Below are 18,967 nucleotides of genomic sequence, written 5' to 3' on the forward strand. Positions count from 1 at the left end.
CTGCCTGCTGGGAGGACACTGCCATAACCGTCTGTATTTTATATTCACCTAAATAAATTACAGACATTAATTATACAGTTAGCAGGCTGAACTGTGACATCCTCCATTATAACTCTGTGGCAGGAGTCTCTTATTAACAGCAGTACCGTGACAGAAGTTTCTGTCCCCTCTATTAAGAGCTTGTGTAGTAGAGTCCATGTAATGTCATCACACAGGAATTATGCTGACTGCAAAACTGACTTCTTGAAAGAACATAAAGCCAAGTAATTCTCAGGTAGTCAGAATGAGATCACACGACCAACCTGAGGAGAAGGACTCCAGGAGTTTCAGATAGAAATTAAAAACTAACCAAGGTAATACTAGCTTATGTATACTGGGGGGCTAGTTACATAATGAACGGAAAAAAAATCAAAGTGACCCTTTAAAAATTGCTCTTTTGCTCACCTCTCAGAACATTCACCTCATATGCCCAGTGCATTCTCATTGCCTGTGGCCCAGTACCATCACTCGGATGTTCTTACACATCCGAAGGGTTTCCTGTAATTATGCAGACCAGCCAATAAGAATCAGCACTTGGTCACATTAGGTGGACATTCTGAAAAGGAATAGAAAGAACAGCAGAGGGCACCATAACAAGTATGTAACAGTGATGTAGACACAAGAACATTTCTTAAAAATGATTGCAATAGAAAAATTTGATTTTGCATGATTTAATAGAGGGATTACTTGTAATCATGAGATAACTCTTAAGCTTAAAGGATAATGCCCACAGCCATAAAAACGATGAAAAACAATTACAGGATGCTGGCAGCTGGATCCTCATCTATGACAGCTGTGGTAGGGAATTCTTTATCCCCCACAGGGATGAATTCCTTTGCTGCATCTGTCACAGATGTGGCAGGTGCAGCAGGGAAGTCTTTTTCCTCATGGGGATGAAGGAAACATCTGCCACATGCGGCAGATGTGTTCTTCATCCCTGCGGGGGACACGGCAGCGGCGGACAGGTAAGGTTTTTTTTTTATTTTTCAAGGAAGAGCTTATATGTAAAGCTTTTCCCTGAGAAACAATCCCCTATGGTGCACGCATGTCCTATCTTTATAGGCACGCACCTGTAAAACACAGACGTGTACACACCATAGGGAATGCATTGATTCTAACAGAAGCGTATTTTTCTGCGAGCGTATGAATGCACAAAAACATGCTCGTGTAAAGCCACCCTTAGATGGAGCTACTGACATGTTCTGAACAGCTGATAAGGGTTCATCAATTTACTCTGCTTGTGCCAAATTCTGACCCTCCTATCAACTTGGTGCAACACAAATTTGGATGCATTTGACCAGGTGATGTTTTTCCACTGCTCAGTAATCCAATTTTTGTCCACTGAAGTCTTGTTTTTCCATTTCTCTTAGGGCTCATGCTCACAGACGGATTATCGCCGCAGAATTCACAGCCAGATGCCCACCGTGGATTCTGCAGCAATGTCAATCTATAGGCATGCTGTGTTAAAAGATTCTCCCCTGCCCATGAGCGGAGACAAATTGTGATTTTCCACTCGCGGGGGAGGATCGCAGCATGTTCTATTTTGTGTGGTAAATCACATGGACAGCTTCCATTGCAGTCCATATAAGCTGTCCGTCCCACAATATTCCGTGCAGTGGGCACTGTGGAGTATCGCGGGAATCCGCGTCATAGGGCAGCGCCGGCACATCATGCCCTGCACTGCGCATGCACGCTGGCTCGCCGGGCGGGACACTCGCAGTGGATCGGGATAAGTGAGTATAGGGTCTCCGACCCGGCCGTGTGCATGAGGCCTAAGACAGCAATGGGACTGAAACTCGCCATCAGCTGTTATAGCCCATCTGTGCTAAGGAACCAGCATTGTATTCGGCTGCAGTTTGCCTGGCAGCACTTCCTGATCATCAGTAGGATTCTTAACATCCTCCTCTAGCCCCTTGTTTCTCAGGATTCTGCCCATACCGTTGTCTGAGAAAATCCTAGAAAGATGGCATTTTTTAAAATCCTGACCCTGGCTAGTTTAGCACCAATAACCAGGCCCCTCTGAAAGTCAGCTACTTTGCTAGATTTTCCCATTCAGATGGGTTCACACTGAAACTGATCCACAGAAAACTTGCTCACTTAATTTTATGCTACACTCGGGGGTCACATGTCTAATTTCCATACAAGGAAGCTAGAATCGTGAATGGGCTAATGTCTCTAGTAGCCATTCAGTGTATATACAAAAGTTGAAGTGCACTATGCATAAATCAGAAATAACCAATTATAAAATATACTGTGAATTGTGTCTTACTTTCTTCTTCACATGTTGGAGATGGTTGTCCCGGTGGAGTTTCTGTACCGTTAATCTTCTGACCGTTCTTATTAACACACCAACAGTATCCGGTGCTGCCATGGCACTGCTTTGGGTTGTAGTTGCCTTTCTCATCACAATTGGGTACAAAGGCTCCTGGTAAGGGGTGCCCTCCTCCAAGCGCTTCTTGGCGTTCTTTCAGGCAGGGTAGATTCTTTGCTAAAAATGGATAGATAATAACCGACAGTAGTTCAGTCATATTGTCTTCTCTGCTGATAATGTGGCTCTGCTGATTTTATAGTGTGACGCTTACCCATATTAAATAGGACTAGTAATTATTAGGAAATTATACTACCAGTGTTTCTGGTGGCGCCACACAGCTGTGCAACATGGTACTATTATGATCCACACACATCCCACAAAGAGCTCTTCCATATGCATCCTGAGGCCTTAGTCACACAGGCGTTTTTTGCCATGATTTGTGGATCGCATGACGGATGCGCATCCGCAAATCGCGTGACCGGGGCCGAAAAAAATCGCCCAAAAAAACTGCTCCCAGCCATGTTTCAATAGAAACGGGCCGGAGCTGTCCAGCGCATTGAATTTAATGGAGCCGGCAATACAGCCGGCTCCATTGAAAGCAATACGCTGCGGGCGATCTCACGATGAATTGTCGGGAAGGGCTTAAATATATAAGTCCTTTCCTGCAATTCATCCAGAAATGTGTAAAAATAAAAAAAATATATATACTCACCTTGTCCCGGCAGACGGAGTTTAGCGCGGCCGGCCGGCAGATCTCTGAACTGCTCTCTGTAGTATTCAGCAGCCAGGGATTTAAAATCCCCGCCTGCTGAATGAACTGCCTCTGATTGGTCACAGCCTGACCAATCAGAGGCAGCTCTCACTCACACCCATTCATGAATTCAGAGGCAGTTCATTCAGCAGGCGGGGATTTTAAATCCCCGGCTGCTGAATACTACAGAGAGCAGTTCAGGAGAACTGCCGGCCGGCCGCACTGAACTCCGTCTGCCGGGACAAGGTGAGTATATATTTTTTATTTTTAGACATTTCTGGATGAATTGCAGGGAAGGGCTTATATATTTAAGCCCTTACCAAAAATTCATCCCATGCTCGCCGGCAGCCCATTGCTTTCAATGGAGCCGGCTGTATTGCCGGCTCCATTGAATTCAGTGGGCAAACATCATTCTTCTCTGCCACAGCTGTTACAGCTGTGGCAGAGGAGAATGATTTGTCTACTATATGTTCTCAATGGGGTTGGCGCTGCTGCCGCCGGCCCCATTGAGCGCATATAGAGAAGAGAACAGGAATCGCAGATCGCAGATAGGTGCGATCTGCGATTTCTGTTCTATAATTTATCGGACGAGCGCATAAAAAGCGCTCATGTGTCCGATACCATTGCAAAGCAATGGTTTTATAAAATCGCCGGACGCATGCGCATGCGCAAATCGCGCGAAAAACCACCCGTCTGACTAAGCCCTGATTCCCACACATCACACACACACACACACACAGAGCTTGGTACATCCATGTTGATTTCTAGACATCACCAGCTCAGCAGACTCTTGGATACAGTGATCAGCCCCATGTCATGTGATCACTGACTCCACCCACACCGGTGATCACATGATGGTGACATCATCAGAGGTGGCTGGTGGCTGCTGTCAGCTTATCCAGTATACAGTACTTTCTACCAAACTGCACAATGGCTCCTCCCACAGGAGTGACATCACCACAGGTCCTTCCACCCATCGGTTCTTTTTTACTGAATTACACTGTGGCTCCTCCCACAGCAGTGACGTCATCACAGATCCTTCAGCCGACCGGATCTCTGCGGTGGAGGTAGGTCGGTGTCTTCTATCAGGACCGCTGAGTTGTGTCCGAGATAATAATGGCTTAGTTGTATTCTCATTTTCTTTTTCATTTTTCCTCATTTTTCTCTTTTTCATTTTTCCAAGGGCCCTGTGTTGTTCTGTCGGTCAGGCTCTGCATTTTATATATGTTGTAGGACCTGCGATGATGTCACCAGGGGCGGAGCATCATAAGCACCCACACACAAACATACATACTCACGGTCAAGTGGTCGTTAGTAGTTTGATTATGATTGAGAACTGTTGTCATCTATTGAATTCTAGATCTCACAACAGCACTACACTAGGTGCACTAATGTGCAATCTCATTTGTATTGTTCGTGTACTGAGATGTTCTAACCTAGAAACAATGCTTTGTATAGAATCCAACACAAAACACACTCCGCACGAAGGTGGAGGCATATGGAGGGACGGTAGAGGGGTCCCGGTGAGAATTCTTTCAAAGCAGTTACATACAACCAGTGATGTACAAAGAAGAGATAAGATCCCATAGCAAAGATGAATATAGATGTACCCTTTTGATGCTGAGTTTTGACTTCCAGGACAGATGGACATGGTGTTTATTTTCCCCCTCCGCAGTGTGTTCATAACCTTTTGAAAAATTTCCCTCCATCCTGTTTGCTAGCAACAAAGATCCTCTGGAGCAGAGAGTCCAATGCAAGTTCTCATAAAAGGGAATGGTGCCTGCTAATGCTGAACCATCTCTCTATAAAGACCCCATAGCAGCCGCACAATCTATCTCTTTGGTGTATATGTCCTTGCATGTAACTACTGTATAAAGCCAATGCGTTTCACTATAGTCTATAACTGTGACACTATATGGAATTAATATGGTATAAATTATGGGGATTAAATTACTGGAGATAGGTCATTGATCCAGGGATTTATTATCATACCCATATTTGGTGCTGGAAGGGACTGGTGTGTCCCCCACACCACCACCACTGTGCCCCAAGCTGATGAAAATTTTCTTCTCCCTTTATGGAGGTTGTTATGACTTCCTCTGGATCAACACTACAGGATAATGGGGTGAAGTAGTTAGACATGTTTTTGAAATCTTACTTTAATAAATCGTACCTGGTTGTGCTCTCGTGACTGTCTGTGAGGTCAGGTGCCGCCACCTTGACAGAGGTGACACCAAAAGAACTTGTTGGGTGGTGTGTTGGCAGAGCACACAGACATCCAGACAAGTGAATATAATGTATTCTAGTTTGCGTGTATATATCCCTTTAACCATTTCAGGATCAGAGATTTGTTTGTTTTTTCATTGCTATTTATCAACCCCAGTTTAAAAAAATCATAGTTTATTTTATTTTTCTATTGATTTGGCTGTATATGGGCTTGTTTTATACAAGATGATTTTTTTTAATAGCATCACTTAATGTGTCATATAATATATTGAAAAACTTTGAAATATTTCTAAGCCGGGTAAAGTGGAAAAAAAATGCAATTCCACCATTTTCTGAGGGTTAATTTTCCAGCATATATGGAGTGGTAAAAATGGCATGTTAATGTTATTTTGAGGGTTTAATACAATTAGGGCGATACAAAATGTATACTTTTTTTTCCGCTGTGATACTTTAAAATAAATCTCTGTGATATAAGAAATAGATACCTTTTTGGGGGGCAAGTAGTTAAAAAGTAGTTAAAGGGAGATAACTTGTTGTCCCTGGGTGTTTATGGCTAGAGTAGCTAGCACCAAACTTGATTGTGGTTGTGTGTTTGCTAGCAGGCTATTTCACTGGCATTATTGGGAGAAACGTTACATCTATTATGTGTTAAGCTGGCTACCCGTGTCTGCCGCCCTCTTGCTGTTTCAGGCAGATGTGGGCATTGCTCTGCTCCTCTTGTGTGAATAGCTCTTAGCTGGGTAATTTTTATCAACACTGCTGGAGTTAATCCTCCTTAGTTCTCACAGCCCAGCTGCAGGGTAATAGACTATTACCCTGCTATTTAAGTGAGCTGGGGATTCGCCTTCTTTGTCTGAGTGTTCGTTTGTGTTGTGTATCAGTCACCCAACATGGGTCTTTGTCTCTGTCTTTACTGTCTGCTCTTTGTTTTGGGCTCTTGTTTGTGTGCGTTTGTTCGTTGTCTACCTTTCTTTGTACCCATCCTGTCTCTGACTTTGTTGTCTGCTCTTTGTCTTGTACTCTTGTCTGTATTCATTTGTTCACTGACTTTGCACTAGTTTCTGTTCATAGGTTGGCCTGTTTCAGCGTGCTTTGCACCGATGCCTCTGACTTCCAGGGTTCAGCTGCCAACCATTCTGGGACTACTCCAAGAGGTAGGAGCCTGCTTGGTCTCCTGCGATGAAGTCCAGATCCCTGTGTAGGGATTAAAGGGTGAATACCGGGGGGCCATCAGGATAACGCCCTTAGGAGTAGCCCAAAGTCAAACCGGCTGGTTTGCACAGTGGGTCCACACTTGCTGTTTGTAAAACGATGTTAGTCAGCCAATTCATTAGGGAAACAGCAAAATCAGTGGTTAAAAACTGAGTGTATCGTCTATGATGAACCAAAAGTTCAGCTACTTTCTCAACAAACAAGTGCAAAGAATAACATATAATAAGTAATGGTAGATCAGAAGGCATACTTAGCCCAATATAGAGATTGAGGGTGAAAAAACAAATATTGAATGGACTATTACAAACCTATGTATTCTTCACATTTTGTGGGAACTTTGTATGGTGCACTTCTTGTTTCCTCTATTGTTTCACCATTTGGTTTCACACACCAACAGTGACCTTTGGTGCCATGACACTGACTTGGAACGTAGTTACCCTTTTCATCACATTCTGGCACATATGCCCCTATTTTGGGTTTATTTCCTCTAAGGGCACTGTGGCGATGCCTCAAGCAACGAGTACTTTCTATTTAAATAAAACACAAAGAACAAGCAGGAAGGATTTTAGACTGGTGACATAATAGAGGTGATTGCTCTGAACATACAAAGACCGGATTTAATTAAGATTTAAGTTTTAATACAAAAGTTGCAGTGCTTAAAAAAGATACCTAAAAAGTAAAAATAAAATGATGCACATACAAGGTAAAACAATTATAAAATAAAAAATACAGGACCTTTAACTAATGAGATTGGCTGAGATCCAGGTGAGGAGATACACTGAAGACATTTTGGGCAGAAATGTAAAAGCTGCATTGCAATCTCCTGAGTCTTGTAGTTGGTTGGTATTCCCATTTTTAAGGAGCCACGTCCACGTAAATATAATATTTTTCAGTTGGAGTAGTTAAGTGTGGAATATTTCTGCAAGTTACACCTAAGGGCTCCTTCACACTGGCGAGAAAATTGTGATAAAAATCTTTGTTCGTGTAATTTTTGAGCATCAGTGATGCTTTTTCCTGAGCATAATCTCGCATCGCATTGCTGTCACCCACGGTTTTCTCACGTGATAAAATCGCACTAAAGCTAATATGAGTTTCTAATGTTAAAAACATTGCTTGAACGAAAATCACAAGTTCGTGTGTTGTGATGTTGGAGATTAAAAAAAAAAGCAAAACGCAGAAAGATAGGACATGCTACAATTTTGTTTTCACTGCACATCGCATGAGTGAAAACATCGCAAATGGGAATGAAACCATTGAAAATCATTGGTTTCATAATTCGGCATTTTCACTCACTCTCGCATTGCACAAAAATCAAGTATTAGAGCGGAATCCTGCAGCTGCAGATTAAGCTGCATCTTTCAATGCAACTTGCAGAAATTTTCTACTGGTCTGAAAGCACCCAAATGGATGCTAGATGGACACAACCTTATAGTGAGCTATGGTACAGGATGGATTCTTTTGCTGCAGGGTTTCCAATTTTCTGTTCATATGACAGAAGAGAAGAATGGAAATCCAATTATACATGTGACCTCAAGGCCGCCTGTCCACCGCCAGGGAGCAGGGGAGAGAACTCACAGTTCTCTGCGGTGAGCCTATCTGACAGATAGGTTCACCGTGGAGAATCGCAGCAAATCGCAGCATGCCGCGATTTGAGTCTCGCGAGTGGTCAATCGCTATGATTCTCCGCTCATGGACAGGGGTCTGCGCTTTTCATGGCAACACTATGGAAAGCTGGATTATCGCCGCGAGTAACGAAATGCAAGATCGTCCGTGGACAGGAGCCCTAAGTCTGTAGAAGAGAAATAAAGTTTCTTATTTTTTAATTGTTGCAGCTTTTTATTTGTAAGTACTTTCCTCGGGATGGCACTATTCGGAATGCCCTTTTCTTCATTGTTTGTACAGATAATAGGGTGTATGTGCTTTGTGGTAACTGCAACAAATGAGAGTTATTGGACAGAGAAGTGTAACTAATCTTTGCCTTCACAAATGGTGAAATTGCTGAGGAGTTTCTGCAGCGGATTTTGCTGTGGAAATTGTGCAGTGTTTACACTACAAGCCACACAGAGGATATTTTAGAAATCTCTTTCACATGATGTGACAAAAGCTAGGGAGAGCGCCATCGCAAAAATGAAAAAATAAGCACTAAATCGGATTCTACTTACCAGGTGTCAGGCGGGGCAACAAACATAAGTTTGTGTCCCACCTGCACCGGGAATCCCAGTTCACCTTTAGAGGGTTTCTTTGCCGATGGGTGGAGTATTATCCAGAACAGCTAAAACTAAAGAATCCAATAGTTCTCAGCTGATCCAGACAGCAGCAGCCCGAAAAGTACCCCAAAAAGTTTCAATAAACAGATTGGGAAATAAACAATAATGCAGAAAGAAAAAAACTTTTCTATTCACTGCGCTACACTCCCAACCCAAAACGTCCTGTGGGAATAAGCTACTATGAATACGTCAATAGTAAACTATACTTTTATTCCCCATATTACACATAACAGATATATTAAAAGCAACGCGTTTCTGCGTCCACTGACGCCTTTATCAAGCTAAAAACAAATCTGTACTGACACTCATATAAATACATACATTAAATACCTTAATCACATGTGTAGATATCCTTCATCTGTTACCTTCTCGTCGCTCCATGCTGAACGCCGATCCGGCGTGTGCAGGTAGAAGGAGGAGTTCCCCAACTCACCGGTCTGCGTCATCAGACAGCAGGTCCGGACGGCATGCGTTCCACCCTGTGCGCTGCGTCTCACGTCCTCCCTAATGAGGAACGTGGTATGCAGAAGCTTGTCTCGCTTCTGTTACCTAGCAACTCCGCTATACGGGGTACCGATGAAGGCTAGACAATCTTTCTTGTGCTATGTAGCAGCGCTCAGTGGCGGACCGCACTGCCAATATCACACAAATGATATAATCACTATTCAAACCAATCTACTCTACCTTCATAACTCTATTCTTAAACGATTTTAAAACTATTATATAGGTGGTATATATATATAAAATTATAATGCATAAAAAATTCATATTGTTAACCCTATAATGACATTTAGATAAATCTAGTTCTACCATATACATATAAAACAATTTACTCTTTCATAATACTCAATAAATAAATATATAAACAATAAATAATTAATACAAAAAACTCAGTATTATAGACCCTAAGATAAATACTCCCAATACAATAAAAAAATGTCCTTATATATTTATCAATATCCAACAATCGACTGTTTCATAATCATCAATAATTTAACATATATACTAACACTATCCTATAAAAAACCATCCTATTAACTAGTATAAAATGTGATGAAGATCTTTTCTTATGCATATTACCCTGAGAATAATGAATATCTAAACGATCTGGTTTTACTAAACATAGCGTATCACGCCATTTTAAGGAAATACATAAACAAAATCCCACTAAATTAGTTGTTACGCCATTAGAGACTATCCCATCCAGATCATTTTCCCATTTACACCAGAGGGAAATGTTCTGGATATTCCGGATGAATTCTTTACATCCGAACGGCTTGAATGAGACTTTAGAAAAAATGCAAATAAGGGAGATGGAATAAATCCTCCACAGTGCCGCCTATTGGAAGACAGCATTCCTTCGAGTCAAAGTGGGACTTTTTATACAAGTCTTGTTACAATGACTGGGAATCAAAAGCAAAGCCAGACTCCATGTACATACAGCTGTTTCCGGGTTATTGCCCATCATCAGTGTATAAAAAAGTCCCACTTTGACTCGAAGGAATGCTGCCTTTCAATAGGTGGCATAGGTGGCACTGTGGAGGATTTATTCCATCTCCCTTATTTGCATATTACCCAGAGGAGCGTGCGTGGCCATTTGAGTCTCCTCACTTAGTTTATAGTATATAGTTGCTCTCCCTAAGGAGAAAAGAGCGTTTCTGACCCCTTTAGAAAAAATAACATGATATGATATAAAGGTTTAGATATTCATTATTCTCAGGGTAATATGCATAAGAAAAGATCTTCATCACATTTTATACTAGTTAATAGGATGGTTTTTTATAGGATAGTGTTAGTATATATGTTAAATTATTGATGATTATGAAACAGTCGATTGTTGGATATTGATAAATATATAAGGACATTTTTTTATTGTATTGGGAGTATTTATCTTAGGGTCTATAATACTGAGTTTTTTGTATTAATTATTTATTGTTTATATATTTATTTATTGAGTATTATGAAAGAGTAAATTGTTTTATATGTATATGGTAGAACTAGATTTATCTAAATGTCATTATAGGGTTAACAATATGAATTTTTTATGCATTATAATTTTATATATATATATACCACCTATATAATAGTTTTAAAATCGTTTAAGAATAGAGTTATGAAGGTAGAGTAGATTGGTTTGAATAGTGATTATATCATTTGTGTGATATTGGCAGTGCGGTCCGCCACTGAGCGCTGCTACATAGCACAAGAAAGATTGTCTAGCCTTCATCGGTACCCCGTATAGCGGAGTTGCTAGGTAACAGAAGCGAGACAAGCTTCTGCATACCACGTTCCTCATTAGGGAGGACGTGAGACGCAGCGCACAGGGTGGAACGCATGCCGTCCGGACCTGCTGTCTGATGACGCAGACCGGTGAGTTGGGGAACTCCTCCTTCTACCTGCACACGCCGGATCGGCGTTCAGCATGGAGCGACGAGAAGGTAACAGATGAAGGATATCTACACATGTGATTAAGGTATTTAATGTATGTATTTATATGAGTGTCAGTACAGATTTGTTTTTAGCTTGATAAAGGCGTCAGTGGACGCAGAAACGCGTTGCTTTTAATATATCTGTTATGTGTAATATGGGGAATAAAAGTATAGTTTACTATTGACGTATTCATAGTAGCTTATTCCCACAGGACGTTTTGGGTTGGGAGTGTAGCGCAGTGAATAGAAAAGTTTTTTTCTTTCTGCATTATTTTTCACATGATGTGGAAATTTTCAGCAACGCATCCGCGGCGCATATGAAATACAAAGGTTAAATTCGCAGTTGCTCCACAATTAAAAACGTGGCCAAATCTGCACTGACCATAATGCTTTTGCCATGTGTGAAGGCACCCTGATACAGCCTTAAGGCTGTTTTCTTACATGGCAGAATCACTGTTGGCATTCCACAATGGGATACCAGCAGCAATTCTGCAAGACGTTCACAATGGCCAAATCCGCATCTAAATGGTGCAGATTTGGCTGCATTTTTACTTGCGGAACAGCTGTGCAATTTAACCTTTGTATTCCAAGGGTTGAATTCTGCAGCGCGATTGTGCAGCATAAATAGACATGCCTTGAATTTAGAATCCACAGCATTTCTCAAGAACGTCCGCATCATATGAAGGAGATTTTTTTAAATGGCTTGTACTGTAAATGCTGCAGAATTTCTGCAACTGCGATATCGCTGCATTTGTCGCTAGAAAGTTGCTCATGGTGATATAAAATCGCATGACTTTGTAGCACCACGTGCGAGGATTTTCCGGTGGGGGTTGAAATATAAGCCCTTCCCCGAAAATAATCCCTAGCTACATTTAAAAAAAACAAAACATTCATCATCTAAGAAACGCAGTCCGGCTCCACTGCATCTTCGCCCCGGTCCCCGGCACTTGTCTTAGGCATCTCTCCCTGCCCAGGGATTTGAAAAATCTGCGCCTCCAGGAAGTGCAGCCTCTGGTTGGCTGAGCACCGAGGCGCTCAGCCAATCAGACCCAGTGCTCGATGAACCAATCACAGCCATTCATTGAATGGCTGTAATTGGTTCATTGAGAGCAGGCTCTGATTGGCTAAGCGGCTTGGGGCTCAGCCAATTAGAGGCAGTGCTTCCTGGAGGCAGGGGTTCTCCATTTCCTGATTAGAAAAGATGCCTGAAGACAACTGCCGGCGATCGTGAGAAGACGTGGCGCTTCTTTGGTGATGTATGTGTTTTTTTAATGCAACTAGGGTTTATTTTAGGGCTTTTACAGTGGGATTTCCTACTGCAAAAGTTGCATTGCATGAAAACCGCGTTTTCGTGCGATGCGCTGAAACACATAGGAAGGGTCTATATGGAAACATGGGCCACAAAACATCGCAAAGCGTGGCTGTATAGAGCATACTGCAATTTTGTAGTCTTGCAATGTCGCAGGCTACAAAATATCGCTCATGTGGAAGAATGGGCTCTACATACATGCAATTTGTCGCACTGTCGCATTGCGGTGAAATTGTGCAAGAAAATCGCCCGCGTGGAAACGGCCTTAAGCAGCATGTATTTATTGCCATCATTGTGGTCTAGTGCTATTCACAAACATACAGCAGTTGATGTGTAATATTCATATGACAAATATAACTAGTTACAAAATAAGGTCTCTTTCACATGAGTGCTGGGATTTTCGTCCGGCCATGTCATGGCCGCAGTGCGTCCAAAAATCGCATGAACAAAAGGCAGCCATGGCCAAGTCATTGCTGCATCTCCCGTTTTAGCACCCATTCAGATGGCCAGAGCTGTGGCGCATATACAGCGGAGCCCTGGGATACCATCGGGTGGGAAGAGAGTTTAGTGCTGCTAAACTCCCTCCCCCTTTCCTCCCCCTCTCCGCTCCTTGGCGTCTGTCTGTAATGGGAGGGGGCAGGATAGGGCGGGAGCTAGTGTGCTAAAATCCCACCTCCCTCCGCCCCTTGCTGGCTGCCAGCAATGGGAAGGGGCGGGACGGGAGCTTAGCACACTAGCTCTCACCCCATCCCATTGCAGACAGCTGGCAAGGAGCAGAGAGGGGAAGGGAACTAAAATCCCTCCCACCTCCCTTTTCCAGGAGCTCCCATAGCCTTACATAGGAGTCCAGGGGACTGGCCACCGTATTCCAGCCAGAAGATAGTTCCAGAACTAACTTTTCCATCCGGCGTTAAAACGGCCGACCAGAATGCGCACCATATGCGCTATCTTTTCAAGTCGGCTATCTGAAGTGATGCATTGGAAATCAATGCATCAGATGGTCGCGTATATCGGCCAGCCATGAAAACGCAGCCAATATACGCTCATGTTAATAAGCCCTAAAACTGAGAACTATTTCTTACTTTGATCTTCACACGTAGGAGATTTTTGTGTCGGTGGAGTTCTTGTGCCATCAATCTCTTTACCATCTTCATTAACGCACCAACAGTAACCGGTGCTGCCATGACATTGCTTTGGACTATAATTGTCCCATTCATCACACTCGGGCACAAAAGCTCCTAAAAGGGGTTGTCCTCCTTTGGGTACATGCTGACGTTCTTTTTGACAGGGACTCAGATCTGCTAAATTGAGATCTAAAAAAAAAATCAAAGTTCTTTTAGAATGAAGCAAAATTTAGGCCAGGTGCCACATATTTAGGGCAATATATTTCTTAATACAGCATCTCCAAACAGGCATCTGTTCCTCGTAACCCTAACTCAAAGTTAGGTCCTGGCCAATGGCACGCCAGAGTATATAAATTTTGTAATACAAATGACTGAAGTGACCTACCAGTTGTGACAAGATCTTAGTGCAGAAACTAACTTCAGGACCCCTATCCTTGTGATTGTTGGATATCCTGTGTAGTGGCCCGAAAAACATATGTCTGGCCCCTCCATAATTGTCATACATGTAGTGTCTTCAGTGTGGATGCACTGTGCGAAGTGTCTTGTCTAGAGGTATGTGTATTGCACAGCTGCAGCATGTAAGAGGTTAATGCTGAAAGTGGCTGGGATATGTCTGGAAAATGTAACAATTTGTCTTGTGACGTGATGTTACCCTATATATATGTTTGCAAGTAGTGAGTCAGACAGTCCATTTTCCTCTGAGTGCAGTCTATTCTGTTCTTCTGGGTGCCTTGAGAAAGAGAGAGTGCCAGACACATGGGGGTACCATCAACCCTCATGTTGTGAAGAGAATGAAAGCTGAGGAGAGGTATTCTGATGTTCGCAATTCCAGGATCCATGTTTAAAGCATGAATGCAGAAAGGAGTCGCCAGGCAGAACCCAAACTACTAATCTCAAGTGAGCGTCCGTGGAGTGTTGTGTCCCCCATCCGGTGTTCTCCTATATCTTGGAGTGTGAGTGTCCAGGAGTGGAGTCATACAGAAAGCTCAAGTGTATGCCCAGTTTCATCCCGTGTCCTCCCCCTGACTGTCTTATAAACTGTCTTCCTGCACTGGTGTTTGACGTTGTATTTTGTGCGAACAAGATGTAAAAGTTCCAGTCACTGTCTGTTCCCAGTGATTAACTTATCCAAAGTTAACAGTGTGTGCTAACCTCACTTACCAACAGGAAGGAAATTGTTGAGGAAGTAAGGGTGGCTGGGACCTTGGGAGGCAGTGTTCATGCTATTCTTGAATTTTGGATAAAAAGGGGAGGAAGACCTGAGAAAACTCAGACCTCAAGGTTCGATTTCAGAAAGGCAGATTTTAATGAACTCAGAAAGAGGCTAGGAAGAATCCAATGGCTGGATGTTCTTAAGGACAGATGTCCAAGAAGGTTGAAAAAATATTGTGAAATGAGATTCTCAAAGCACAATTGTTAACAATCCCCAAAAGAAGAAGCATTTAAAGAGACCAGGATGGATGAACACAGAACTTGCACACATGTTAAAAATGAAGAAAAATGTTTATCAAATGGGAAGAGGGGGGAATATCTAAAGAAGAATATAATGTGGTCTGCCGAAACTGTAGAGCAGCTGTCAGAAAAGCTAAAGCTAATAATGAATTGAGGCTTGCAACAGAGACCAAAAGCAATAGAAAAAGGATTTTGGAGTATGTCAAAAGCAAAAGAAACGTCAAAGATGCTATCGGATGCTTACAAGATGAAAATGGTGAATTGGTTAAGAATGATGTTGAGAAGGCCGAACTTTTACATTTCTATTTTGTATCTGTTTTCTCTTAGAAAGTTGACACTGTCGACCATAACCTCCTTCTCACTATGCTCCGCTCTATTGGTCTAAAGTACACTGCTCTCTCCTGGTTCTCTTCCTACCTCTCTGACCGCTCTTTCAGTGTTTCCTTTGCGGGTTCTATCTCCGCTCCACTTCCTCTCACTGTTGGGGTACCCCAGGGCTCGGTCCTTGGTCCCCTTCTCTTCTCTATCTATACTGCCCCAATTGGACAAACCATCCACAAATTTGGCCTCCAATACCATCTCTACGCTGACGACACCCAACTATACACCTCCTCTCGTGAGATCTCTGGACCATTCCTCCAAAATATCACCGACTGTCTGTCCGCTGTCTCCAACACTATGTCCTCCCTTTTTCTCAAACTAAACCTCTCTAAAACTGACCTCCTTGACTTTCCACTTTCCAACCGACCTCCCCTAAACATCTGCATTCCAATGTCTGGCACCATCATAACTCCCAGACGGCATGCCCGATGCCTTGGTGTCACACTGGACTCTGACATTTCCTTTACCCCCCATATCCAATCTCTGGCCCAAACATGCCACATGCACCTCAGAAATATTGCTAAAATATGTCCGTTCCTAACCACGAACACGCTAAAGACACTCGTGGTTGCCCTCATCCACTCCCGGCTTGACTACTGCAACTCGCTACTCATTGGCCTTCCCCGCATCGGACTCGCTCCACTCCAATCCATACTAAATGCAGCAGCTAGGCTCATTTTTCTATCCAGTCGTTACTCAGATGCCTCTGCATTATGCCAGTCGCTCCATTGGCTGCCCATTCACTGCAGAACTAAATTTAAACTCCGCTACCGCACTCACAAAGCTCTGCATGGCGCTGCGCCAGCATACATCGCCTCCCTCCTGTCAGTACACCACCCAGCCTGCTCACTCCGATCCTGTAACACACTCAGACTAAACACCCCTGTAATACGAACCTCACATGCTCACCTACAGGACTTCACCAGAGCAGCACCCATCCTCTGGATTGCTCTACCCCAAGTCATCCGGACAATTCCCGATGCACGAAATTTCAGACGTGCCTTAAAAACGCACCTCTTCAGGGAAGCATACCAAATCTCCTGACCTAGTCCCCTGTCCCTCCCTATGGTGCCCCACCCTGTTTGCCTTCTAATAATTGATCTGCACATGAAATTCCCTATTGCTTGTGTTCCCCATGCCTTGCCCCCCCCAACCCTGCACCTCCTGTACCTCCCCCAACCCATTTGTGTCAAACCCAATATACCTCACATTGTAATTGTTGTATTGTTTTGCATTTATCCATGTCTGAAAGCGCTGCAAAATAAGTTGGCGCTATACAAATAAAGATTATTATTATTATTAGAAAGTAGATGGAACATCAACTGATTTTACTTGTGCTATTGGGGGAATAAAAGAATGCAGGCTATCTATAAGCTGAGAGATCAATAAAATGCAGAAAATAAACCAGCGCTCCAGTGTTTGGAAGATAACAGTCAGGAAATGCAGCTGTTTGTATTTGGAATTAGTTCTATGAGTATTACTTACTTCACAGGGATGCTTATTGAAAAGCGATGTATAAAGAAATCTTTTATTTGCGACGCGTTTCGGCCGCAAGCTTGAAAAAGGCCGATATTACTGCCGAAACGCGTCGTAAATAAAAGATTTCTTTATACATCGTTTGAATTCTGCCTGCTATCTCGGATCCAGGGCTGCTTTTCAATAAGCACCCCTGTGAAGTAATACTCATTATAGAACTAAATCCAAATACAAACAGCTGCATTTCCTGACTGTTATCTTCCAAACACTGGAGCGCTGGTTTATTTTCTGCATTTTATTGGTTTGTTTCCTATCCCGTGGTGTTTTTTTCATCTCTGGGATCAACTATGACGCTCTCCTCAAGATGTCCTTAGTGACCGGTGTAAGGAAGCTCCATCCATATTGTGGATTGATACGCTATCCTGGATTTTGACGCATCGGAGCCCATCCAACGGGGTGAGTTATCTCTCTACAGCACCCTATATTACATATAATTTTCATTTTTCATTTCATTTTCCTTCTACTCTCTATCCACTTCGTGGAGCGCTACCCACTATATTTTCTTTTTATAAGCTGAGAGATGTGAGGGAAGACTTAGCTAACTTAAATAAATTCAAGTCTCAAGGTCCAGATGAGTTACATCGTAGGATACTAAAGGAAGCAGCGGAGGTAATTGCTGAGCCACTTGCCATAATCTTTGAAAATTCCTGGAGAGCAGGAGAAGTCCCAGAAGATTGGAAAAGGGCAAATATTGTCCCTAGTTTCAAAAAAGGAAAGCAGGTAGATCCAGGAAACTACAGGCCTGTGAGTCTAACGTCTATACTGGGAATGATTTTTGAACAAATTATTAAGCAGCATGTATGCAAGTACTTGGATAAAAATGGAGTAACTACCCAGAGCCAGCAAGACAAGTCATACCAGATGAATCTAATTTCCTTCTGTGACAGAATCACCAACTGAGTTGATCAAGGAAATGTGGTAGATATAGTATATCTTGACTTTAGTAAAGCATTTTTGGCAATGTATCTCATACCATACTTATTGAAAAAATGACCAAATATGGGATTGACAAGGCAACTGTTAGGTGGATTCACAACTGGCTGATTGATCGTACTCAAAGAGTGGTCATAAATGGCTGCAAATCCAAGTGGAAGAATGTATCAAGTGGGGTACCACAAGGCTCTCTCCTGTGCCCAATGTTGTTCAACATTTTTATAAATGATCTGGAGGAGGGAATTGATGGGAAACTGATCAAATTTGCCGACAACACAAAGCAAGGAGGGATAGCTAACACTAGGGAAGAGAGAAAGAGTATTTAAAAAGATCTAGAAAAGCTTGAACAATGGGCAGTGACTAACAGAATGGTATTTAATAGAGATGAGCGAGCACCAAAATGCTCCGGTGCTCGTTACTCGAGTCGAACTTCCCACGATGCTCGAGGGTTCATTTCGAGTAACGAACCCCATTGAAGTCAATGGGCGACCCGAGCATTTTTGTATGGGACCTATGCTCCGCTAAGGTTTTCATTTGTGAAAATCTGGGAAATTCAAGAAAGTGATGGGAACGACACAGAAACGGATAGGGCAGGCGAGGGGCTACATGTTGGGCTGCATCTCAAGTTCCCAGGTCCCACTATTAAGCCACAATAGCAGCAAGAGTGGGCCCCCCCCCAACAATTTTTACTTCTGAAAAACCCTCATTAGCAAGGCATACCTTAGCTAAGCACCACACTACCTCTAACAAAGCCCAATCACTGCCTGCATGACACTCCGCTGCCACTTCTCCTGGGTAACATGCTGCCCAACCGCCCATTTCAGTAATAGTAGCAGTCAAGACAGGCCCCAGTTACAATTCCAAAGCAGCAGTATAGGGGGAGCACAGTATTAGTTCCATTTGAGTAGTAGTAGCAGTCTAGACAGGCCCCAGTAACATATCACTAGCAGCAGTATAGGGAGAGCACAGTATTAGTTCCATTTCAGTAATAGTAGCA

The 18,967-nt window shown here is 42.8% G+C and overlaps 1 protein-coding gene across 3 annotated transcripts in view; it reads right to left on the minus strand.

The window, feature by feature from the left end:
• Positions 1-18,967, minus strand: part of LOC136622541 (saxiphilin-like) — a 91,541-nt gene that overhangs the window by 64,733 nt on the left and 7,841 nt on the right. For all 3 annotated transcript variants that reach the window (XM_066598106.1, XM_066598105.1, XM_066598104.1), the window contains exons 2-4: positions 13,627-13,857; positions 6,848-7,066; positions 2,309-2,527 (exon numbers count right to left, since the gene is read on the minus strand). In XM_066598106.1, coding sequence (XP_066454203.1) covers positions 2,309-2,527; positions 6,848-7,066; positions 13,627-13,857 — 669 coding nt within the window. The remainder of the gene's footprint in view (positions 1-2,308; positions 2,528-6,847; positions 7,067-13,626; positions 13,858-18,967) is intronic.

This window comes from Eleutherodactylus coqui, chromosome 1 (assembly GCF_035609145.1).
Source record: "Eleutherodactylus coqui strain aEleCoq1 chromosome 1, aEleCoq1.hap1, whole genome shotgun sequence".
NCBI lineage: Eukaryota > Metazoa > Chordata > Amphibia > Anura > Eleutherodactylidae > Eleutherodactylus > Eleutherodactylus coqui.